This window comes from Perna viridis, chromosome 1 (genome assembly GCF_037379345.1).
Source record: "Perna viridis isolate PV_CMFRI_1.1 ecotype Kerala chromosome 1, ASM3737934v1, whole genome shotgun sequence".
Taxonomy (NCBI): domain Eukaryota; kingdom Metazoa; phylum Mollusca; class Bivalvia; order Mytilida; family Mytilidae; genus Perna; species Perna viridis.
In genome coordinates, this window is record NC_142445.1 from 47,194,531 (window position 1) to 47,220,921 (window position 26,391).

At 31.7% G+C, this 26,391-nt stretch overlaps 4 protein-coding genes across 8 annotated transcripts in view; 2 read left to right on the forward strand and 2 right to left on the reverse strand.

The window, feature by feature from the left end:
- Window positions 1–3,669, forward strand: part of LOC148629058 (kinesin-like protein KIF16B) — a 33,830-nt gene extending 30,161 nt beyond the window's left edge. For both annotated transcript variants that reach the window (XM_088543166.1, XM_088543169.1), the window contains one exon: window positions 265–3,669. In XM_088543166.1, coding sequence (XP_088399292.1) covers window positions 265–420 — 156 coding nt within the window. In that variant the 3' untranslated portion in view covers window positions 421–3,669. The remainder of the gene's footprint in view (window positions 1–264) is intronic.
- A 155-nt stretch (window positions 3,670–3,824) lies between these two features.
- On the reverse strand, window positions 3,825–7,623 carry LOC148629059 (synaptic plasticity regulator PANTS-like). The gene is made up of 4 exons (XM_088543183.1): window positions 7,486–7,623; window positions 6,548–6,593; window positions 6,038–6,156; window positions 3,825–4,489 (listed from the first exon to the last, which is right to left on the reverse strand). Exons 1-4 carry the CDS (start codon window positions 7,531–7,533, stop codon window positions 4,286–4,288), a joined length of 417 nt encoding a protein of 138 aa, XP_088399309.1. The 5' UTR covers window positions 7,534–7,623; the 3' UTR covers window positions 3,825–4,285.
- Window positions 7,624–7,643: 20 nt separating this feature from the next.
- Window positions 7,644–16,410, forward strand: LOC148629060 (2-oxoglutarate and iron-dependent oxygenase domain-containing protein 2-like). The gene is made up of 6 exons (XM_088543178.1): window positions 7,644–7,823; window positions 10,873–10,929; window positions 11,902–12,012; window positions 12,271–12,370; window positions 12,946–13,070; window positions 15,747–16,410. Exons 1-6 carry the CDS (start codon window positions 7,713–7,715, stop codon window positions 16,260–16,262), a joined length of 1,020 nt encoding a protein of 339 aa, XP_088399304.1. The 5' UTR covers window positions 7,644–7,712; the 3' UTR covers window positions 16,263–16,410.
- Window positions 16,411–17,017: 607 nt separating this feature from the next.
- The window catches only part of LOC148629061 (uncharacterized), a 65,101-nt gene continuing 55,727 nt past the window's right edge, over window positions 17,018–26,391 (reverse strand). For 2 of the 4 annotated variants that reach the window (XM_088543206.1, XM_088543195.1), the window contains exons 53-63: window positions 26,325–26,388; window positions 25,693–25,928; window positions 24,958–25,012; window positions 23,843–24,075; window positions 23,456–23,555; window positions 21,964–22,202; window positions 21,436–21,502; window positions 20,996–21,149; window positions 20,583–20,671; window positions 20,245–20,285; window positions 17,018–18,022 (exon numbers count right to left, since the gene is read on the reverse strand). In XM_088543206.1, coding sequence (XP_088399332.1) covers window positions 17,997–18,022; window positions 20,245–20,285; window positions 20,583–20,671; window positions 20,996–21,149; window positions 21,436–21,502; window positions 21,964–22,202; window positions 23,456–23,555; window positions 23,843–24,075; window positions 24,958–25,012; window positions 25,693–25,928; window positions 26,325–26,388 — 1,304 coding nt within the window. In that variant the 3' untranslated portion in view covers window positions 17,018–17,996. The remainder of the gene's footprint in view (window positions 18,023–20,244; window positions 20,286–20,582; window positions 20,672–20,995; window positions 21,150–21,435; window positions 21,503–21,963; window positions 22,203–23,455; window positions 23,556–23,842; window positions 24,076–24,957; window positions 25,013–25,692; window positions 25,929–26,324; window positions 26,389–26,391) is intronic. The other 2 variants (XM_088543201.1, XM_088543190.1) reach the window with 1 other exon arrangement.

Here is a 26,391-nt window from a genome sequence, read left to right on the forward strand (position 1 = left end):
TGCAGATGGGATTTTTTTTTCTTTATATTTTCTTTTTGTTCAATTTGGAGAAAGTTAATTGTGCATCTTAATAAAACTTACTTTCAATCTCTGTGTTTTTGTATCCATTAAAAAAATACTACATATACATGCATATTATACCTCACTGAATAAGTAGGTGGTATATTGGAATCACCTTGTTTTTGCTATATTAGCTTATGTGTAAGGAGAGTTTATAAAGAAAATGTGATACCTTTTTTTCACTTTTTGATTTGTATCTTGCAGGCCTATCTGAAGAATGCCATATCAATATTTATGAGGACTCCAGACTGTCTCCTTCATCCTTCGAGAAACTTATATCTCACCAAACAGATCATATGTGATTTTGATCCATTCTTTAAGAGAGGGATATTTGAAACTTCTAAACACAGTACTTCATAGAAACCTCAAAATTTAGATCATTTAATGCACAGTCAGATCGGACTTATAGACTACCTGTATGCACTAATAATCTGTCTTAAAAACAATGATTTTTGTAGTGTGGTGGGGGGGTGGGGGGGGGGGTAGGTTGAAATAAATAACTTTTTAAATTTTGAACAAAACATTTGTACATGCTTACTTTGAAACTGCAATACAATTCAAGGGTCACCTTTCATCTTAGAAAAAGTCTGGTGTATGGCATTTTAGTACAGGTGATAACAGCTGTTTTTTAATGGAAATAATGGAAAAATTAATTTTAATTTTCAATAAAGAAAGTCAGTATTTTGTTACATAAAATGAGAAAAAAATACATAGATGGTGAAAATAGCTGTAAAAATGGTCTATACAGATTATAATTAATTTGTATAAGAATAGTATTCTCCTTGATGGTATATGGTTTAAATGTTGGTATCTCATTATTGGTTACTTTTCCCCGAAGAATCTGTAGGAAGACATGAGAAACTTTAATACATATACATCAATAATTCATTGGTACTCTAACAACATACAACCAAACCTCTGTAGCTCAACCTTGAAGGGACCATTCAATTATGTTAAAAAGTTATTGGGAAAAATTTTGTACTGTTAATTGTGTTGGAGCCATTAGAGTTTGATTCAGTAAAGTTTGACACTATTCTGTACGCGACACCATTTTGATATGAATCTCATTACTATATCTATATTTTTATAATAGGTTGTTAATCAAATGTTTTCTTGTACTGTAATTTATTCAGAACTTTAAGTAAGTCCTCATTACTTTTCATTGAAATATTAAACCTCCACTCAACATGTGGTATATAGGAGTCGCCTTCCATCTACCCACATTCCATTTCAAGTACATTTGTAATTGACTATTACTTGTCAAAATGTGTTCAGGTTTGTTATGCTGCCATGGGGCATACCATTTATATGATTTTTTTTGCTGTGTGATATAAACTTTCTGTCAGGTGGAAACTTTATAGTTACATTGCATGGTCTTTGATAATAAAAATTTTGAACTTTGGTGTACAGCTTCACGTAATATGTTGTAAGCTGCTGTGGTTGCTACCAGACAATGGGTTTGTGTTAAACATAACTTTGATTTTTTCAATGAATGTAAAGGATAATTAAAAATTCTGCCTTGAAACTCTTGGCTCACCTTGATTGGAATGATTTCAAAATTGATTTGTACTTTCACTTTTATTATTATGATAGACCCTTTTGTGCTAATTTTCTGAGCTAGCTCTCAGTCTTCTGAGAGGTAGGTGCAACACTTTACAGGAAAAAAAATATTGAACTATCAGAGTTTTTACTGGAAGGTGAAGCAGTATTTACTTTATGGAAGTACAGTCTGCTCAGAATACTGGCAAGAAAGAGTCTTATGGAAACATTGGATGTGTTCAAGAGACAACAACTCCATCAAGAGTGAAAAACTGTCTTCAGCAACTTTTGATATTAGTTTGATACAATGAGTGGGGGTTTAATACATAACGACATGAGTGCAGCTTCATGTCATATTTGGAATTTATTTTGTATTTAAATGGGATTGTGCAATAAGTTTGTATGTGGTACAATGTTCTACATTTGAATTTTCAATACATGTGAATTAGTACTTATTATCATGCACCCTAGTTAACAAATAGGGCTTACATGGAAAAAAAGATATGTTTAAAATAGCTTTTATTCAATTCATTTTGTGACCAAAATAATGATCTGACAACTTAAAGTTGTATCTTTAATGTATTCTGAAATACTTATATAAAAATCATACCATGTATTTAAGAAATTCATACCAAGACTTCTCTATTCATGTACCATTTGTACCATGCTACATTTGTATATTTTATACCAAGTTTTAAACAACCATATATTACAGTGACAGATCTAGAGGAATGTTTCAGGGGTAGGAGCCTCACTTTTGTTGGAAGAAGTTTTGTGCTAAATTCAGCCAAAATCAGCAGTTTATAGTCAAGACCCACTTTTTATAAATTTTTGAATAGGAACTCCCCCATTAAAAAAATTTCTTGATATGCCCTGTACTTTAATGTTTTCAGCTTGTATACAAGGTGTTCCATATGTGACCATGACTTCCTCTCATAGGTATATCAGATTTATATAATACTCTATATTAGTGCACTAGTGGAGTACTCATTGAGCTCAGGCAGTTGACTTCCAGTCCCTGGGATTCTGGCTGTGCTCTCCTTTTACAAATGATTGGTTACATTTGTCCATGATAGTCTGTTGTATTTGCAAATTATGTTATGTGCTCTAGTCATTCATGTATTATTGTGTTGATTGCACTTGTTAAAATCACCAATGCACTTTCAGATTTTGCTTTTCTATAGATATATTTGTATTAGTGTTTTTTTCCCCAATTCCTATTCTTAAGGTTTGAATGTAATGTGTTTTATCTTTAGTTGTATTTGTAAGGCGTGATTTATGTAAGCATTATAAATATATTTATCAATCCTACTGCTAATTGTGTTAAAGCTAGTGCTGATTTTGTTCAGATATTGCATCATAAATGGCTTATACTTCCTATTCATAACTTGTACTTATCAATATGTTCAGTTTTTTTCTCATTTACGTAACAAATCATACCTCACTCAATTAGTGGACAGTTTGTTGGAATTACTTTGTCCATCTAAATGTAATTACAATTAACTCCCAATGGATGGATTGACTTAAATTTGGTATATGTGGTTTTATATATATATGGGGTATAAGTTGTGTTTTTGGTCGTCTGATATGAGTGGGGATGTACCTAGCACAACTACACAAGCAACTTAATGTTTTTAAAAGTAGTACATGTAGTTGATGGTTTATTTACACAAGATCATTTGTTTACTTTTGTGTTAGTCTAGGATGGACAGTATGATATTAAACCTTAATGATACATATTTTTTTATAGTAGTTTACATTGCCTCTTTTGTACATTGAATGTTTTATAAATCTAATTATATGATCTCAACATATATTCTTGTGGTGATATGCATTCACATTTATTTTTTGCTTTTATTATAGCAAAAAAGCATGATTAAAGTATAAAAAGATTTAAAATTTTTATTCAGAGTGCTTTGTTATGAACATTTTTGTAGGTATAGATGTATTTGTTGATGATAGTAAAATAATGCACATGTAAAGCTGTATGTTGAAAACTTGTTTATCTTTAAAAAATTTTATTGTATTGTGAACTTTATCAATAAATTAAAGAGGTACTTTTCAACAAATATCATACAAGAATTAATATCCATATTGTCCAGCAATGTTTAAGTTTTCTGATTTTGTTTCATATATATTGTTGAAGTCATTATTAAGATGGGCTATTTATTCTGTGTATATATGATACTTTATGAAGTCATTATTAAGATTTATTCTTTTAGATGTACTGTGTATATATGATACTATATTTATGAATCGTTATGTTTATTCTGTGCTTTTAATAAAATAAGATGAACATATTTTGACAATGTTTAAAGTTTTCATTGCCTTGTCCCTTTGTCAACCAAGTTGACCTAGGTCAATTTATCTAACTTTTGATAATTTATTAACAGGTTACATCATCCATTATAAGCCTCCTTTTTGTCTCATTATTACTTAATAATAACATCACCAAATATACATACCTTCAAGCACAAGTGTTAACATGGATTTCAAATTTCAGACCTTTTTTTAAAATGAAAAACAGTTCAGTACAATATATATAAAACCACATCCACACAAAATTTTAAAATTCTAAAATATCTATTTTATAGTCAAATATTCTGGTATTTCTCTACCAAGTTTTCAAATGGAAAACAGTTTAATACAAAATATGCAAATTTGAAAATCCTAACATTTCGATATATCACAATATAGTACATGATCTCTTTGGCTGTGGTATTTCTTTACCAAGTTCATATGCTTTAAAAATTGATGGTTTGTCCTCCCATCCAGGTATAGGTTTATTCCAGTCTTCTGGTGGAGAAGTTCTGTATTCCCAAACATTATTGTTTATTGAGGCTTTAATTCTTTTAAAATGTCTTTCTTTTTCATTTACTATCACTTTTTTCTGAAAAATGAATGGTACAATTGTATTAACATAAAGTTATGAATTGAACATAGAACAATGCATCTGGCATGCAAGGTTGGCAATTGAGTTTTAAACAATTTTCAGTGACCAGCAATATTTTAATACCCCAACCTGCAAAATGGGATTAAGTAAAAAGAGTGTCCTTCTCTTCCATTATGCCAAGGGATACTAATTTTCCATCAGTTACTTCTCCTACACCACTTCATGGAATTCAATGGTACTTTCACATAATCTTTATTATAAATTCCCATTATGTACCACCTATTTTAGATCTTGATCCAAAACAAAAGAAGCTCAAAAGGATCACATTATCAAATCGGGAATTAGGTATCAAGTTAGTGAGCATTGTTTACAGTATAATGCTCACTGTATTAAGATATTTTAAAAGCAATAAGAATTTAGGTTGAAGTGGTTGACTCACAAGCATACATTTCTCAGGAAATTAGAGCAGCTAAAATGTGCTTAGGAGTGTTCATATTAACATTCACTTAATATATATTTATATGTTTTTAACACATAACCATATCATAACTTTTAATTTTATTAAATCCACTGAGACACAATAAGAACAACAAAGCATTACCAGTATATAAATAATCATAATCTTGCTAGTCAACACATTGATAACCATCAAAAATATAAATTCAGAATCCTAGGTAAATGTCCTCTAAGTTTAACCAAAAATTGGCCTTACAGAAAATAACATAAAAATGACCTTCAAACTGTATTATAAACCAAAATTATTAGGTTATTAAATGTATGAATAGTTCAGTAAATTAAATTTCTTTATAAGAAACCTTATATTATTAAACTTCTGTAATATGTGATACACTCCCAAAAAGGCTACACATTTTTATTATTGTTGTTGAGTTGTTTTATAGGTCTATATAATGAAATGTATAATCTTTCATTCCAATTTGTCTGCTCTTAGGAGATAATCCACATTGAAAATCCAACAGTTCCTATTATATTTCAGTGTCATTTACAGTTTTCTCCCTTAATTTTGAATTCTACACCACATTCTATACAATCTATATCTCCTAAGAGCATGAGTTATATGAGAAGCCATATGTTTATTTCTATTTACTATAACAATTTAAACAAAATATCAAAAATAAAAATAAGTAAGCTTTCCAAACACGAATTACATTTTGCATGATTAGCTGGAGTACTAAATAACAGGGATCAACACTAACAGTCGTCCGGTAGTCCATTGCCACCCTAATTTGGAGAGGACTACTTGAACAATTTTCATGGTAGTCCTATGGGCTATCTAAATTTTGCTTTATTTTTTTACAAAATCTTAGAACAGAATTGTCATTACTGTCTGTGGACTACCTGTTTTACCTCTGAAGTTGTCCTGTTGACCACCAAACAAATGAAGTTAGTGTCAAACCCTGAATAAGGGTCCAAAATAAAGTCAATTCCACCAACATCTTCCCCAGTGAAAAATATGGTCATAAATGACAGTATCAGTAAATCAAATCAATTAACTGCATTTTATTTCATCACATAAATTATACTAACAACTGCATCTATATCATCCTTATCCTCAAATCTGATGCAATTTTCATAGTCTTCTTTCCACTTAGAACAATCAAATTCGAATCCAAGTGTATATTTCTGGTGTTTTCTACCAGATTTACCTGAAAAAGAATCATATACATTCTTTTTTTATTTCCAAATCAGTAGCATACATTTAATAAAACATTAAGTTGTTGAATTTAACAAAAATCTATCAGACTTACATGTACATATACAGGTACCTATGAAAAATTGTAATACAGGTAATTAAGTCCTCTTAGTACAGAGTAGTAATAAATGTAAGTAAAAACATTTTGTGCATAACAATACTCTTAAAGAAATTCTAATAAATTTAATATTATTGATAACTGGAGTAGCCAAGAGGGTTTTTGATTAATTTCAAATAAAAAAGTTACAAGCGGTGAAAAAGAGACCTTGTAGGATCATTGGGACACATGATTTACTTTCTTTGTATAATCAATTTAACAATAATTGTTTCTTATGTTGACTTACTTATACAGATATCATATTCTTCCTTGTATATAACACAATCTCTCACCTGAAAGAAAAAATCACAACCATAAGTTTTTGGAAAATGTCCGAGGAATAAAACATTCAAAAATCAAAATATCATTGGCCAGCCCCTAGATGTGAAAATATCCCAAATCAAATTTAACAAAGGTGGTACACGACATGAATTATTTAAGAGGATACTCATTCTTTCCCCACTCAATTAAATAATGGAATAAACTACCAATACAGTACACTTCAGCAAATACAGTATAAGGATTCACGCCACTGGTAAAAGAACCAGCCCTTATCCCCATCTTCTATCTATAACCTACTCCAAATAGTTATCAAATGTATATAGTTTTGAAATGTATACATGTATATGTTTGGTTTCCATCATCAATTTGTTTAAATTTATCATCATCATCATCATTTTGTTAATTCATATTAGACGCTCAGCATATGATCTCCAAAGGCAAAGGAACCCTAGTATACTGAAAGAAGAAGAGGGAACCTATCAAACACCTCGCTTCTTTCATAGTAACTGAAGGCTAATGCTTTCCTCATATTTAGTACTGCTAATGAATGCATGTACCTATAACTATATGCCAATAGACCCTTTTGAGTTTTGTGAGAAGTCGGTGAGCATGCTCAATATACACTTCCACAACGGCACAAGCCAAGGTAGGGCTTGGGTAGAACAAAAGAATTTTCTTCGTGGAAGAGCATATTGAGCATGAGTTAGCACAAAAGGGTCTATTACTGTGAAACCTAATACTTGCAAAAAAGGAACTCTGTGGTCGACTCAAGACAGTGCCTACTCCATATTTTATTTATATGAAACAAGTGTCTGTGGTTTATTAGCTTTAAAAATTATGTTACATATATTTGTCCAATCAAATATAGAAAAAATGTAATATATATTTGGTTTAGCAAATTACCAGCCAGATATCATCTGGGAGATCCTTTACGTCGACTTTCTGTGTCATCTCTAACTTTTATCCCAAAACATGGGCGCAGACATCTTGTCACTTTCGAATATGTTTTTAGTTTGCCTATATTTATACGTCAAGTCAAGAGAGACTCGTCAGTCTGATTCTCTTGAATGTTTCCGGATAAGGGCACCTGCTTAGGGATTTGAAAATAGAGTTTTACATTGATCTATAAAATGAAATTTTTCGTCTGCAACTGTTTTTACACTAATAACTTTTTCCTGAAGAAGTACAATATTCATATCATCTATCACTCTAAGGAGCAATTTTTAAAACAGTTTTCTGAGGTAAAATGGATTATTCTTTCACCATGGGTAGAAAACAAAAGTGAAGAAACTATAATTATAAATGTGTGGAACAGGCTGGCTATATATTTATAAACTGATAAAGTCAGCTAACAAATAAATGAGCAACATGGACTTCACTTAAACTGAGAGTTTGAATGAAAACCTTCCTCTGCTTTTCTTGACCCGGCATGTTGCTCATGTAATGAAATTGATTTATGGTCAGCTGTCAATTATACTGCTGTCAATTGTGTTCAACTTCAGATTAAGACAAATTACATGATGCTATTATCAGCAAAATACATCAGTTGAATCCATTTAATCTGTTAAGTAAACAATTATGCTGGCCATCGTGAGAGATTTAAATATACATTTTGAAGTTCATTTTTTATACCGTTAAAATGAGGAATAGTGCACAATTTTTGGGTAAGTCCACTGATACATTATGATGTACATGGTTAATTCGATGTCATTGTTAAAGTATGTACATTTGTATTTGGCAATTTCAATTGGTATTTAGTTATATTGTTTGCATACAATAATTTGGACTAGTTTATTTGACAGGGGGACAAACCCAACATTTTCATTACATTGGTATGGTTGATAATTTGTAAACACTCCTTTAGCATTAATTGACTGAGCCAGTCATATGGTTAGATCATGTGACCTGGGCATATAAAAGCCGTTGCAATCAGTAATTCGCTTCTTTTTTATCTGGTGGTCGTAGAGCTAAGATGGAAGTCTTGCATAGCGATTGACATCGTTTAAATTGCGATATAGTGTTTTGTGTTATATTAATCTAAAGAGAAGTAGTATTAAGTATTTAGTAATCTTTTGGCGAGAGTGTTGCACTAAGTGATAGACATAGAATGAAGATCCCTGAAAGAACCCATTGAAAAATTTAGAAATGAGAAACAATGTTTTAATGTAAACACTCGGTACACGTGACACTCAAATGATTCACATACTGAAGGCCAATACACATTCAATAATTCATGCACATGTGTCGAAAAGATTTTTATCGTACACTCATTAAGATTTGTATTGATGTTGAATGCATTTGAACATCATGTGAGGCACTTTGGCAATATAATAATGTGAGTAATGTAAACATAACTCTTTATCCCATCCACTGTTTAAAATATAATCCTTGAAATGCTCATATCTTGTTAGATTAAGGTTTGGAAAAGATTTTTTTTTCATATTCAGATTGGATTGCCTGCATTATAGGTACAAGACAACAACTAACTCCACTTGGTGTTTAGCTCGCTTGGCCTAAGGCCAAGTGAGCTTATGCCGTCACTTGGCATCCGTCGTCGTCATTGTCATCATGGACAAATTTTAAAAAATCTTCTACTCTGATACTACTGGACTGACAGGTTTTAAACTTGGCATGATTGTTCCTTAGGGTGTTCTGCACAAAATGACTGTTGGGATTTTTGATCCATGAAAAAACATGGCTGCTGTTACTAAAAATAGAATATAGGGGTCAAATTGCATTTTTTTTTGCAAATAACTCAAAAACCGTTGCCTTTAGCAAATTTCTGGCACAGATAATATTGTTCAGCATTTTGAGATGGACCAATGCCAAAATTTTCAAAACAATTGGTCGAATGATGTAGGAGTTACATCACCTGGAACAGTTTTTTTGGTATTTTTGCATGTGCAACTTTGAAAATCTTTTTTTCAAAATCCATTTCACAGAATTCAATGAAAGTTAGCATATATGTTCCTTAGGGTATCCCACACAAATTGACAGTTGGCATTGTTGATTCATGAAAAAACATGGCCACCATTACTAAAAATAGAACATAGGGGTAGATGGCATTTTTTTGCAAATAACTCAAAAACCGTGGGGTAAAATTGTTAAGCATCATGACAAGGACCTATGCCGAAATTTTCAAAACCATTCATTGACTAATGTAGGAGTTATGATCCCTGAAACAGTTTTTTTGTTGTTTTTTTTTTTTCACATGTACAAATTTGAAAATCATCTTCTCTAAAACCATTTAAGATCATTGAATGAAAATAAGCATCTTTAGTGTATTGTGTTCTAAATGACTGTTGTGATTTTTAATCAGTGAATAGATATGGCTGCCTATACTAAAAATGGAACTTAAGGGTCATAAGACAGGTTTTTGAAAAAAATCAAAACTTGTTGCCTTTAGCAAAATTCTGGTTCAGGTCATGAAAATGCTATGAAAAGCATTTCCTGCATTTGACAATTTAGTTGATATTAACTTAGCCTGTCTCACTCCTCAAGTTTTTCAAAAAAGCAAATGGTTAACCATGTGAGCGATTCAGGCTCTCTTGAGCCTCTAGTTCATGGTATACAAATATAGTTTCAACTTTGATAGTGGGTTTCAGCTTTAATGTTCAATATAATAGATGTTATTATATAAATAGCAGTGATTTACCGATTGTTCCCAGTGTAATTTTTTTGATAATTCACACTGTGAAATAAATTCAGTAATTTCACTCTCGCACTTTCTCCCGCCAAAACGTCACAACATGAATATCAATCCGCTGTTCACAAAATTTTAAATTTGTGTTGAAAATAACAATGAATAATGGAGGAAATCTATATAATAAATAGGATAATCAATTGGTTATTGTGCATAACCAAAATATGATCACTCATGCCCAGAATGCATTAAGATTTAACTCGTGCGCAGGACTTGCACTCTTTAAATCTAGGTGTTCTTCGGCACTCGTGATCATATTTTGGTTATTCACTCTTTCCAATTAATTATCTTATTATTCTTTTAGTTACTTTTTAATAAACATTCCTTGTGGATATACATTTATTCTGTTTAAAAAAAAAATTCAGATGTTGTATTAAGCCACAATTGAAAGTACAATTTTTTTTGTATATTTTATTTTTGGTTAGAATTCTATTGGTAAATGAGATTGCTGTCCCATAAATATGAAGAACAATTATAAAATGTATGGCAAAGGTCTGGAAAGGCAAACCTTACTTTTATGATTATTATTTTTAGCATTGTTATAAACTGAAATAGGCAAACTGATCAATATTGTGATTTTACTTCAGGTCCTTAGAGAGAAAGGATGTGTAACGGAGTCTCAATTTGAAGATGTTTTAAAAGAGGTATTTTACAATAATTTAAAATGTCTACATAGACTTCTTAGTTAGCATCACAAAAGTTAATATAGATACATGTAAGACCATTTATGATTTGAAAATGATATTCTTATATCAAGACAGAATTCTAAGTGATTTACTGTTTTACATTTATTCAGAAATCTTAAATGTACATTTATATGATAATGTTGTATTTCTTTAAGAAAGAGTCCTTGATGAAGATGTCTCTAATTTTATGTTAGTAGTGTCATAGGTTAGCCCTAGAATTACCACAGATATCCTAGTAGGGCTGTATGATTGAAGTCACCATAACTGATTTAATAAGGCATTCCTTGTTTCAACATGTACATATCATAATGACCAAAATCATCTGTAAAATTTTCAAATAAATATGCAAGGATTTTTGTTTTGCATTTCTGGTTATTAAGTACTACTCCGTCTAAGAATTAGGCAAAATGTGTATAAGGTGTGGCACATGAAGGAAAAAAAGACCAAGATTTTATTGCATTTACCAAGTATTTATACCTGATAACCTCAAGAAATAACCATCAAAGTGTTTGTAAAATTTGCCTTTTTAAGATATTGTTAGGTCAAATTTAGTTGAAATGCAATATGGAAAAATGGCGGGAGAATTTTCCTGCACTTTTTCCTTGTATAAGCAGTAAAAAAATATCTACGTTGCAGATGCATCAGGATAAATTTAAATAGCTTTTCAGCTGTTTTCTGAATGTATTGAGTATATTGGAGGCAAAAAAGACCAAACTGAGAATTATGATTTGCCACTCATCACCTGATTCTTACACAGAATGGTACTTAATATTACTCAATGAATCAAATTAACCGTAAACAGATTTCTAAATAACCATAGAAGTACTATTGAAGCAAAATAATCATCTACTAATTAGAAAGGTGTTTCTGCAGATATGTTTTCTTCAAAGTGTATGAACATAACATACTCTGCCCCATTTAATTTTACAGATATCAAATGAATCACACAGAAGACAAACACTTGGTCAATCCTACCTTGACAGGAAGAAAATCATACAAGAAAAATATGTACCAAAGCATCCTGAAATATTCAAACTTAAGGTGTGTTACATTTATGATTTCTGTCTATCAATTACACTTTACTATTATGATTGAACTGATCATGATACTACAGTTCTTAAATTTGTTGCCTTTTGAAGTAAAAAAATATCTTTCAGTTTTTTTAAAACTGAAATTCAAATGTTTAGTAATAAACTATAGTCTTAAGATATGTTCCCCAATCCAACTAATCCTGCACCAACCAGTTGCCTGTGTTCTTGATGTGGTTTGATGTATTGACACATTTAATTTTTTTTTCAGGATGAATTTTTATCACCAGAGTTTGTTTCCCTTGTTAACTTATGTAAAGATCCTAAAACTTCCCTGAATGATGTTGTTGGAAAAATTCATGGTCAAGAAGGTAGATTTGATAAATTAAATGTTATCCTATTTATCATTTTCAACATTTAATTTCCAAAATCAATGAAACTAGTCTCCAAGTAATGATATAATACTTTAACTTGTTCAAAGGACTTGTTACCCTGGAGAGCCAGTTATATACTACTTTCTAAAGGTGGGAATGTTGGCAAGTGTTTACTGTAGCTATTATCATATTTCTTTTTGTGTTCATCATATTGGTTCTGATGGTATTCTTCTTGAAATAGCATAGTACTGTGAAAGTACTACTGTTTGTGGGATACCAATTTTCCTGGTTTTCTTGGATAGGCCAAACCATAAAATTTGGTTCCCAATGAAAAGAAGAATCCCAATGATTTGTATTCCGAAAACCTCAAAACAACAAATTCAAGAATCCACAAACTTATATTTCTTCCCTAATCCACTAAAGTTGTGGTATCCACAAATTAAGTACTTTCACATTGATTTGAAATAGATTTGGGAAGTTTACTAGTAGATCAAATGAATAGATACATTGTAAATGATTCTTCTTTTATTGCTACAATATACATAGTTTATTTTAGCTTGTTGTTTTTTCAGCTGAGAAGTGCTACACCTTTCCTGTGTTTACTGAAGAATTCTGTAAAACATTGATGGATGAGCTAGAACATTTTGAGGGGAGTGACTGTCCAAGAGGAAGACCAAATACAATGAACAACTATGGGGTTGGTACATGTACTAACAATTTTGTGAAATATTTGTATTCTCCCGTTTAGATCACTGAGATGATAGTATGGTCAAATATGATTTATGACTTCATGACAAAAACCCTTCAGTAATGAGTATCAGGTGTAAATGTATGAAGTAAAAACATATTTTCACATGTTGTTAAGTAGTCATTATTAATGAATACCTGTTAACCAGGATGAACTTTACATCTGTTTAGGAGTCATTTCAACCTTAACTGTCAAAACATGTACATGCATTTGTTGTTTATCACATTGAATCTTCACTAGAACCAACTACATCATGTAAAAGGTTCCCCATCCATAGCAGACAATAAATTAGGGAACTTCTGTTGATCTGTATATCTGTCTGACGCGCAATTTAGTTTTCCACAACTTTTTTACAGATACAGTGAAACTTCTCCAAACCGGCCACCACTGGGACAAGAAAAAATGGCCGGTTTTGTGAAAAATAGCAATGCATTCTAAATGCTATTTCCATTAATGTGTTCTATAATCTTACACCTTGTCAGTTTGTTGGTTGAGACATGTTTAATGCCAACTCAACACTTTTGGCCTTTTATTACATTTCAAAGCTTGCATCATTTGTAAATGATTTGATTTTACAAACAGTACTGCCGACAAAATAATGTTCAAGGTTTTGAAAGAATGTATATTAAAGATCAAAGGGCTATTGATGGTAATTAATTATTTGTATTGTTTTCATAAATTAGCTATCAACAAAGTCTAATAACTTCACCCCTATGTTGTTTTTTACTTGGGTACAGGTCACATTAATTGACAGTTAAAAGATCGTAAAGATCGTATTATTAAATGACCCCGGTTGCCTGACATGTGTACAAACCAATTAACAGCCAACCAGTGACAACATGTAATGTCTGGATTATTAATTATCATCTGTCCACTGATGAAATACAAACCGGTCAGTGAATGAATGATTAATTACGTAATTACGTAATCATTTGAAATATATAACTAAAACTGTGAACAACCGTCCGATGTAGGGTTTGACGGGGTGGCCGGTCTATTGAAGACAAAACACATAGGTTTAAAGGTATATCGGCCGGGACTTTTGAAAACGGCCAGTTTGAAGGGAAGACCGGTTTTCTGAGGGTGCGGTTTGGAGAAGTTTCACTGTATTATAAATTAGGTGCATTATTTTACCGTTATAAGTTACAGATCAGGTTTGAATTTTCTCCAGTTTGTAAATTGTTTTGATGAGTTATGGCCCTTAGAAAATTAATGCAAAAGCTCAGTTTTCCCCACTTTTTTTTTCATCTCAATCACAGATATTTATGTGACATAGTCACATTTGGTGCATTAGCTATAAATGTATTTCAAATTTGTTAGTGGTTCCTTAAATTTCTACTGAGTTATGACCCTTGGCCTTTCAAAAATATGTGTAAAAACTCAACTTTTCTGCACTTTTTTTGTCTTGCTTGCAGGTGTTCATTTGATATTTGGTTAATTGCTTAACTATGACAAGTTACAGATCAAGTTTGAGTTTTTTAGTGGTTTCTTAATTTTTTGCTGAGTTATGGCCTGTAGACTTTAAAAATTAATATTAAATAACTCAGTTTTCTGCATTTTTTTTGTCTTGCTTGCAGGTGTTCATTTGATATTTGGTTAATTGCTTAACTACGACAATTTACAGATCAAGTTTGAGTTTTGAAGCTGTTTGGTAATTTTTGACTGACCTATAGACTAAAACTTTAAGGGAAAGACCACCTTTGCATTAAGTTAGGCTCTTATGATAAATCATACAAAAATTAATAACCTTTAATGCAAAATGCGCTTTTATAAAATGCTCAAGGCTATGCAAAGTTCGAAATCCTAGAAATATAATTGATAGCCTTCTTGCAGAACTCTCCTATCTTAAGGAAGATCATAGTAAGAATTTATTGATTTTTACCGACAGCTTCCGATTGGCTCGTGACATCACTATGTCGGTTTGGTACTATTCCATAAATATTTCTACGATCCTGTTTATCTAATCACCAAAACATGATGACTTGTCAAGCTTACAATTGCATGAATGATAAAAGAGAAATGTTCTAAAAGTTTTTTTTACCAGCAACACAAACATTCTTCAGAAGTAGACATATGACAAGATTTTCCTTACAAATACTAGTCATCTGGCTGCAAATCCCTGACATTTGCTTACATGTTATGCCTCAATCTCTCAATCTATTTATTTTGGGATGAAATTATGGGGGAAAAGTCCCAAATTTTGTGATTTCTTCAGACATCAGAAATTGCAAATAAATCAATTACCTATTTACTTTCATTTTACACACAGACTTTGTGATGTCACAGCGTCTATATGCGCTGGAAATTCAAATTTACTAATTATAGATTTCAATTAATCAATTAATTAAGAAAAGGAAATTATTTTGTTTCAATTTAATTTTCATGAATATTTAACAGATTAGTTTGATATTTATGACTTGCACAATAACATGGTCTTCTCCTTTAAAAGCAAAATTGAGTTTTCCCCAACTCTTTTAGTTCACAAATTATGCATTAAGTTTGCATTCTATTCTCATGAACTAATTTTTCTTTCGGAAAGGGACTTTGTATTGCAATGCAAATCCCCAAAATACTTGTTCATATACATTTTGTATCAACAAAAAAAATCTTATTTCTTTTTTAAAGCTGCTGTTGAATGAAATAGGGTTTGATGAAGAACTTCTAATACCTTTGAGAGAAAGATACCTTCAGCCCATTACTTCAATATTATTTCCAGTATCTGGAGGTGGTGACCTTGACTCTCACAAAGCTTTTGTTGTCAAGTATAAAATGGGAGAAGACCTTGACCTGAATTTTCACTATGACAATGCCGAGATCACAATAAACATTGCGCTAGGGAAAGATTTTACTGGTGGAGATCTTTATTTTGGTGATATGCGAACTGAGCAGAGCAGAGATACTCAATATAAAGGTTACAAGCATCAGTTGTATATGGGATTACTACACAGAGGTCAACATATGCATGGTGCTAAGCCTATATCATCTGGAGAGCGTTATAACTTGATAATATGGATGAGATCCTCTAAAGTTCGTAATGACTTGTGTCCTATGTGTGATGGTATTCCTCAGCTTATGGAAACTGTTGGATTTGGAGATGGTTTTACTAAACCAGAAGAAGTGATTGATGTGTGTGCAATATAGTTCTAACATGTGATTTTTAGATTTATTCAATCATATATTTAATCAGATTATAAAGATACGTGGTAGATTTGAATTACATCCAAGAGTCTTTATCAAGGATTGTATTATGCATGTAAGAAGTGCCATAAATAAAACATAAGTTATTTAAGTGGTGATGGTCTTATTATTTTTTGTTTTGAGAAGCTCTACTATTAATTAATGATTATGTAAGATTGCAATTCATATACTGTGAAACCTGTCTAAACCAAACCTATTAGACTTTAAAATTGGTTTAGTATAGACAGGGGGTCAGTTTACCAAGGTTATAAATACATTTAAATTGATATAAGATGACTTTATAAACACTGTCTGGTTTAAACAGGTTTTTGGATTATTCAGGGTTTGGTTTAGACAGGTTATTGGATTATACAGGGTTTGGTTTAGACAGGTTACTGGATCATTCTGGGTTCGGTTTAGACCGATTACTGGATCATTCAGGGTTCGGTTTAGACAGGTTACTGGATCATACCGGGTTCAGTTTAAACAGGTTTTTGGATCATTCAGGATTCAGTTTAGACAGGTTATTGGATTATTCAGGGTTTGGTTTAGACAGGTTACTGGATTATTTAGGGTTCGGTTTAGACAGATTTCATGGTACATGTAACACAATGCTTGTATTTCTATGCGTCACTCTTTTTTTGCAAATTTTCCTGCTTTCTGTCAGTTACATAAAATACATCACAGAAACTTATCAAGAGTATTTAAAACTAACTATGTTTGATAAGATTTAGAAAATTTTATTATGAAAATATGTAAAACATTTATCTACAAAATATGTGACAAAATGGAACATAAAAAAAAACAGACATTACATGAAATAAGAAAAAGACAAGTATAAACATACAAAACTCACCCTGTATAAAAGTAATATCTAGTCATAATGTCAATTTCCATAAGAATCATTTCCCCTATCAACACACATTATTAATTAAATGTTCTGAGAAGACTAGAGTAACAGAACAAGGTTGTATTATCTCCCATATTACTGGATGAACTAATAACTACAAGAATGATTTGAGAAGATACTGTAAGGCGGGAGTAAAATATTGTGATTTTGAAACAAAATAGTTAACAATAAATTTGGTGTTTCTTATTTTGGCTGATGACAAACAGTGCACTAAGTACATAGGCCCAAAGTAAATATTTTACAGAATTTATTTTGGACTTTTTTTTACAGACAACTACAATATACATAAATTAGCACCTTGCCAAAACTATCCACTATATGGTATATTAGTTCTAGTGGTAGAAACATTAAGTTTATAATGTTTTGTCTCTATTTCTAGCTGTTTACAATTCGAAATCATATCTTGCACACTATCAAGTAAATTGAAAGATATGTTAATAAAATAACACCATACAGGCATTGATTTTTAAAGAAATTTGATTCTATTATGAATTAGACTGTCTTAATCTGTATGGGACTCATAAGAACAGTCAAGGAAGTAAGAAACCCCCATAATAAAAGACTGTCTTAATAAGTATGTTAATTCTTTGCAGACAAAACTGTGAAGTAAAACAAGATAGAAATATTGACCAGTTCTATATCTGTAACTACAACAATGATGTATTATAAAGCTGATTTACTGAAGTCAGGATGTGTAGTATCTGCATAAGCTTTGTTATCATACGCTGCTGGATCACTGAAATGTTCTTGGTCAAAAACATTGTTACTTTTAATAGTCATCTCGCGTTTTACGAGATCTTCATCCTTTCTGTGCCTGAAAATACAGTTTAGAATTAACAAGGATGAAGCTGAACATCACATGAACATTTTTTTTTCTAGAGTATATGTACTTACTGTTACTCATTAAATTGTCTATGGTGTTAATTACTATCAAACTAGTAATCCAAATATTTTGGATTCTTAAGCAATTAAAAAAAGAAAATAAAAAAAGATAGACATTTGGTTCTAACTTTTATCTTGTATTGTTTCTAAAATACATATCATTAATACTTAGTTCTGCTGATAGAACTACTCAACAAAGAGTAAAAAGCATGCATGCAAACACAAAATCAACTCAGAAAAGTAATTTTCAATACTGTATGTCAGATTACTATACATGCACCAGCTTTAAATTTCATTATATTAATAGTCAAACCTATTTAAATCCCCTGATTTCTATAGTTATCTTTTAAAACTGAGACAATCTAAATTGTGAGGGAAAAGGTTCATTATAATTTTAAGAGTGAAATAAGTTAACATAGACCCCTATCAAAAATTCCCCATTTTACAGTATAAGAAAAATATAATTATGCATGCAAGCACAATTCAACAACAAGAAGTCTCTTCCATCTCTTCCAAAATAAGATGCCAGAATATTATTCCATAATAAGTATACTAATTAACTGATGTCTTATAAGGGTTCATATATATAAACTACCATACATCGTGTACTAAGTTACAGCCCTAGACTAATCCTACGAGGAGGAATGACCCGGCCAGCGAAAGCTATATTTTTATATAGCCCAGCTGGCCAAGTGGTCTAGGGCGCTGGACTTTGTGCAGGCGGTATTGCCATTGATGTCACAGCGGTACAAGTTCGAGTCCCACGGAGGGAACGACCAAAAAATTTGCATCGCAAATTTGACAGTTCTAACATCGTTGGGAATTTTTCAGACCTTTCTGTATATATATATCCTGCAATGAGGTTATTTGTTAAACGAATAAAGGTATATGGTTATTTTTTTGCTGCATCCGTACATTAGCAGGTTATCGACTTTCTGGCTCCTCCCACTCACTTGATCGGCGGAACTACTTTTTTCTGGTATGCCTAAATTAATCATGGCCGCCACCATAGATACGATATAAACAAATTGCGATTGCGTATCCGGTTAATCTTTTTTTTTTGCAGTTTTGTTTTCACCTAAATGAAATAAAAGATTTTATGTAAACCAAATAATGATTTTGTTTGTATTTTCGTCACGGTCATATATATGGCAAATCCCAAATCTCGTTCAGATTTGATTCATTATCAGTTTGCAGACACCTTCCCCTGTCATTTCAGTCATGTCGGACTCGGAGCCAGAGTGTCCGTCACAATTTAAAATAAACTGATCCCCACTTAAAGAAATTGAAGCATTACAATATGATAAAACTCTTGAAGAGACAAATGACCAGGAAACTGTTATGGTCTTGGATTTATTACTGCCTAAACCCCTAGATAATGAATCAGAGGAACACTACATTATAGATCTGCCCATACAACTGCCTCCTCTTCTTCAAAAATCTCAAACAAATATTTCAAATCCCAAAGAAATTATTATATGGTGCTGATTGAATTTCAATGTTTACTGAGTCATGTGCCATGCATATTAATTTTTTTCTTCAGGTTTAACGATCGGAGCTCCTCAGGGGATATGCATTTTAAAATTTTATTTTAAAAATGTACATACGCACATAACTATTAATATAACAGGATAAAAACAATATAGGTACATTGTCAAAAATTATTGAAGATATGTGTATTCGGCTTGGAACGGGGGAAATAGCTCGGCAGAGCCTTGCATTTTCTACCCGTTCTGTCACCTCATCACATATCTTCACTAATTTTCGACAATGTACCTATATTGTATATATATATTCCTGTTTAATACTAATGACAGAAGATATAAGTGTCAAAGTATGATGACCATACAAAACTATAAAACATGCAATAGAGTTTAATAGTTTAGATCTAAGTGTACAGCCCCCACTGCTACATTAGTTTGTTTCAGTGTCCTACAATATAAAAAAGACTACAACCCATCTCCACAAAATTATTAATTCTAATAACTGAAATAAACCTTATTTCAAAATATCAAAAGTACCAGCATAAAGTGATATACATGTAACTGATAGATCTTGCAGTATGGTTTATTCAGCAATAATACTTTTTCAGTCTCATTAAAGCACTAGCTTAAAGATACAGCTTAAATAACAAGTCTAAATGCAAAATTTTACTTGATAATTGAGTTTTTTCAACTTCATATTTCATTTCCAACCTACAAAAAAATTGTAGTTTGTATCATATAGTCAATGTATTAATCTAATTATTGAAATTGAAGTTGGTTGACATTCTGTTCTGAATTAAACAACATGAAACTAGGTAGATTTGCAAATTATGCTAATTAGCGATACTATGTGAATCACAAAGCTAGAGTGAACAATGGGATGAAAGTGCAAGTAATATGAAAGGTAACATCAAATTAGTTAAAAAGCAGTGCACAGTTATGGATATGTGCAGCAATGGGGCATAACTTTATTTTTGAATCTACATAATATAAATTGTCAATGCTTACCTTCTCTTGTATATCACACAACATACAACTCCAATTACTATCACTGCAGCCAGAATACCTATAGCTATGGCCAGTGGAATAATCCAATCCTTGAGAAATATACATGTTGTAAATGAGTGAGACTTCTGAGATTTATTTCATTGTCTGAATTGAGGAAAGAATTTTTCAGCAAAACATATCCCCTTCTTTAGCTTTCCAGTAAAACCAATGAAATGCATGTGCCTTCATAAGTTCAAATCAAAATTTATACTTATGAAAGTTTAATGCTGAAATGAAACCATCTCCAGAGAAAAAAGTCTGCTGACAAAAATGGTAAAAATGCATAAAGAAAAAAATGAAAATACCCCCCAAATTCTGATGAATTATTATTATATATAATCTATTTAAATAAGTATAATAAATAATATATTTACATCTTTATCATCATCCTCTTTCTGAGCCCTGGAATGTAGAGTTTTGCCAGCTGTAGCCAGTGATCGTTGTAGATGTGCTTCTGATGGAGAATCAAGATCTTCTACATCTCCATCCTTCAGACCTACTCTGTAGCTTACTTCTGAGACTGGGTTACTAGATAATTAAAATCACTATCTGTTATTGAAAGGTTTAAAGCTGTTTTTTCCTTTCCCCTTTAAGTTAGAATGTTTCAAAGTCATTGACATAAAAAAAAAATACTTTGGTACAATTGATTATCATGAAAAAAAAATTTTTGACAACAAAATTTCTTGGATATATGCTAGACAAAAATTCTCAAAATGTTAGTTTTTGTGTTCTATTGAACAAACTTACAATTCTGGTTTTTGGTATAGCACATATAACATGATTCTTAGATGGACAAATACATTAGCTTCCTTACCCATCAGAATCCTTGGCATCATTGTCTACTCCAGTCACTTCTACATCAAGGTCAGGCTTTGATACTTCTGTAACAACAACATGAACAAATAACATGCATTCTCATAATGTAGAATTATGTTCTTCAATGAAATGAAAGAAATTTTGTTATAATAAAACTACATCCCATGAAATGTGGTTTTCATATTATTCATATTATACACCAAGAAACAATATGGTGCAAAATGAGTATCTGTAATCTCGAAAATCTGTGTGAAATGTTTTTGAGGTCTGTTCAAACTGCTTTAAACATGTTTATTTATATACTGCCCTGACACTTTAACTGATTTATACCTACTAATGGGATAGCTATTTATATATATCAAAAAGTTTCATCTAGAAAAAAAACTTTAAGACTGACAAAAAATGTACTACAATACAATAAGGAAATAGCATCACAATACACGATTCCGTGAAAACTTAGAAGAATACTTAAGGACTTTTGATCAATAGTTAATTAGGATAACCACTTTTATAGCTATAGCATTACCAGGATTTTCTTTTACAAATGCATCCTTGATTGCATCAGCTACTTGTGGTTTTTCTCCATCTTTGGTCTGTCCATCTAGCATCAGTGAACCTGCTAGCTTAGGTTTACATAGACATGGTTCAGATCCAGCTTCTTTTAATGGGTTTTTCATCTGGTTCCCTGATGGAATGTTAACAAAGAGTGGTTTGGGATCTTCCTCTTGTACTGCTACAGTGTAGTCTAAAGGAGTTACTTCCCTTCTAAAATGTAGAAGCATATAATTGTCTAAATATAATTAACAGACCACAAATTAATTGGTGATGCAATATTAGACAAATGGCTAGCAGTGGTTATTGTTATCTCCATATCATTATATCATATTATTATTATTTTATGCATGGATGTTGTTTGTGTTTTTTGTCAGTGTCACATACTCATATCTCTTATTTTTATGTTTCCAATTCTTAGTAAAAAATTTTCTAAGAACTTAAATTTGACTATCTCACCCATTTTTAACAATTTATAAGAGTCAACAAATATTGGAGCTGGATATCTTACCCATTAGAGTCAACAAGTATATGAACCAGACATCTTTCCAATTAGTGTCAAGAAGTATATGTACTGGACATCTTACCCATTAGAGTCATAAAGTATAGTATTAGCTGGATATCTTACCCATTAGAGTCAACAAGTATATGAACTGGACATCTTACCCATTAGAGTCATCAAGTGTATGAGCTGGATATCTTACCATTACAGTCAACAAGTGTATGAGCTGGACATCTTACCCATTAGAGTCATCAAGTGTATGAGCTGGATATCTTACCCATTAGAGTCAACAAGTGTATGAGCTGGACATCTTACCCATTAGAGTCATCAAGTGTATGAGCTGGACATCTTACCCATTAGAGTCAACAAGTATATGAACTGGACATCTTACCCATTAGAGTCAACAAGTATATGAACTGGACATCTTACCCATTAGAGTCATCAAGTGTATGAGCTGGATATCTTACCCATTAGAGTCAACAAGTGTATGAGCTGGATATCTTACCCATTAGAGTCAACAAGTATATGAACTGGACATCTTACCCATTAGAGTCATAAAGTATAGTATTAGCTGGATATCTTACCCATTAGAGTCAACAAGTGTATGAGCTAGACATCTTACCCATTAGAGTCATCAAGTGTATGAGCTGGACATCTTACCCATTAGAGTCAACAAGTGTATGAGCTGGACATCTTACCCATTAGAGTCATCAAGTGTATGAGCTGGACATCTTACCCATTAGAGTCAACAAGTATATGAACTGGACATCTTACCCATTAGAGTCATCAAGTGTATGAGCTGGATATCTTACCCATTAGAGTCAACAAGTGTATGAGCTGGACATCTTACCCATTAGAGTCAACAAGTATATGAACTGGACATCTTACCCATTAGAGTCATCAAGTGTATGAGCTGGATATCTTACCCATTAGAGTCAACAAGTGTGTGAACTGGATATCTTACCCATTAGAGTCAACAAGGGTATGAGCTGGTTTATTTGTAGCTCTCTTTTTTCTGCTTTGTTGAGATTTCACTCTCACAGACAATATTGAGTCTGTCAAACCTGAAAATGTAAAAACAACAAAATTCACACCTTGAAAAAAATATTCCCAATCAAGTCATGTTCAGGTGTTGAAAACTCCATAGCTTTTGTACCAACATAATCCTATGTGCAAAACCCTATCCTATACATTTTTTTCCCTACATTTTATTTTCCAATTTTCAAAGAAAACATAACACCAAACACAAGTGATGGACACACTATAGGTACACATTTTTTTCTTGAAAAAACAATTTACTTTAAATTCAAAAGAAAATACATAAGAAAGAAAAAATATAATATCTAATCACCTGTGTTAACACTTTTCCACACTGAACTGATAGCAGTGGTCACATTAGAAGTTAAAATTGATTTAGAGTACACATAGTGTTTCCTGAGTTTTGTAGCACCACAACCACAGGGTGGAGCTCCAACACCACTCAGCTCTGATTTCATCTTATCATTAAATGGTTTGGTTTCCACCAGCTGTTCTATATCATTAATGTCTACAGTAACAGCATACTTCACTTTTGTTACAATTTGCCTGAAAAAGAAATATATAATTCGCAACTGACTTTGAGATATCAAACAGTGCATCAATACTAGTGAAATAACAGGAAATCTGTGAGCAATCTGTGAGCAATGGCTCACTACATGTAACGATACCGCTCTTTCAATCACAATACAAAGAAAATAATCAAACTTGGTAAACATAAAGTTGTCAAATTTTTTTCAAAAATGGATCCCACCATATGGCCACCACTAACATGAAGAATGTGTTGAAATTTCAAGCTGCTGTGGTAAGTAGTTGCTGAGAAAACTGCGACAGAAAAAATTGTTACGGACAGAAAGTGTTAAACAGTATAACCCAGTCTTCTCCTGAGTGGAGGTATAATAAGCTCCATTTTTTCTAGCCGGCATGGCAAAACCGACAGATCAAATATTCATATTTTATATACTACCATGGTGTAGATTGAAATTTTCACCATTCCAAGCCCTTGTGTTCTACCTATTAATAATAACCAATAACTTGTAATAGTGTGAACAGGCTAACAAATAGAATATCCAAACCCTCAGTTCTTAAAATGGAGTTAAATTATAAATGTGAGTAAAATTATCTCCCTTATGTCCTTCAACAGTAAATATATTTCATGCACATCTGTATATGATGTCCAACCTTCCTAAGAAATTTTCATCAAAATCCTTTGCGTGGTTAATTCATTGCTTATCTTGTAGAGTTATATATTTCATGATCATGGGTTACTTATAGTGTGGCATATCTTTCCATTCTCATGTACATAGTGTAATGGGTATCCTAATGAGTTCTATACTATTGACAAGAAAAAGGATATTTCATCAGTGGTAATCTAGCAATGATAAAAAAACATCAATAGAGAATAGAGTAATAACTGAAGTAATAACTTACCATCTGATATCAACATACACAATACTTTCTAATATTTCAATGCTAACTTTCTTATCTGTAAACGAAAAAAAGAAATCGTTGTCAAATATGCTAATTGTCTTTGTTTTCTTTTTTTCACTATAAAGGTCCAATATTTATTGTAAAGATGCATATCCAGTAAAAATCTAAATTGTAAGAATATAATCTAATCTGTAGAAAATTTCTATGAACTGATAATTATAGGTGTCATGAGTATAAGTTGAACATCATAAAATATCAACTCAACTTACTTAGTTTCAAAATTATCACAACATGCCTTGCACAAGTTTGTCATGATGTTGAAATTAAATGACACAAGTTGATATTTTGCAATATTCAACTTTTACGATTTATAAAACCTTTTTCTCAATGATTCCTTTGGAAAATTTTGACCAATTGACATGCAGCATCTGTCATGGCAGTAATTTCAGTGATCTTCTGTCTATGATGTCCTCAACGGTGTCAGGAGAATAACGTTAGAAACGTGACAACGTTGCTTTTGACCAACCAAGTTATATGGTAAGTGAAACATAAATTGCAACGACAAAGTTTTCATATCACTAGTTCATATCACATCAACCATGGTGTGATATCGCCAATATCTAGCCGTCCAAGATGTAGATAAAATGACTAAATCATAGAGAACATCTACTACTATTATAATGAAAACATGAGTGATAAAGTAGCATAAAAGTACAGTTACAAATATGGACTGACCTGTAGAATATTTATTCCATACAGTTTTAATAGCATTGACAAATCTACTGTTTGTCTGAATTCTGCCCTTCAGCAAAAGTTCAAAGACAGGTCGTGTTACAGAGGTGACATTGTTATCCTTCTGTACATTTTGAGCTGTGTCCAACATGTAATTAAATGGTGCAAATTTTTTCTGCCAGGGTTCAGTGGTGCTATTTTTTAACTCCAATGCAAAATACAACTTCAACACATTAACACTGAAATAAAAATAGAACATTACACACAGGTTTAGAGATGATTAATATATTTATACAACAGTTGCTATGTAGGGGAATATTCGTGATAAATCTCAATAAAATGCTTCACAAGGAACAGCTTGATACAACAATAGAGGTCCAACTCTGAACAGTTTGAACAAGTATGGACACAACATTCAAACTTGATACACCACTTAATTTGTATTGCGATTTTAAATATTTGACAAACAGCTTTGGAATTTGCACCACACAATTCAGTTATTTTTTTTTTTTCTATGGTACCAAAGATAGAAATATGATTAAGCCTAATTATTCTGCCCATTATTACGAAGTAACTAATGTACAATTTACAGTTTTAATGTGTATAAAAAATGACACACTTCTACTTAGTCATACCTTGAATTCAATGAAACATAGTTACTTCCCAGCAGTGCCTTAGTTTTCACTTTCTCTTTCTTTACTG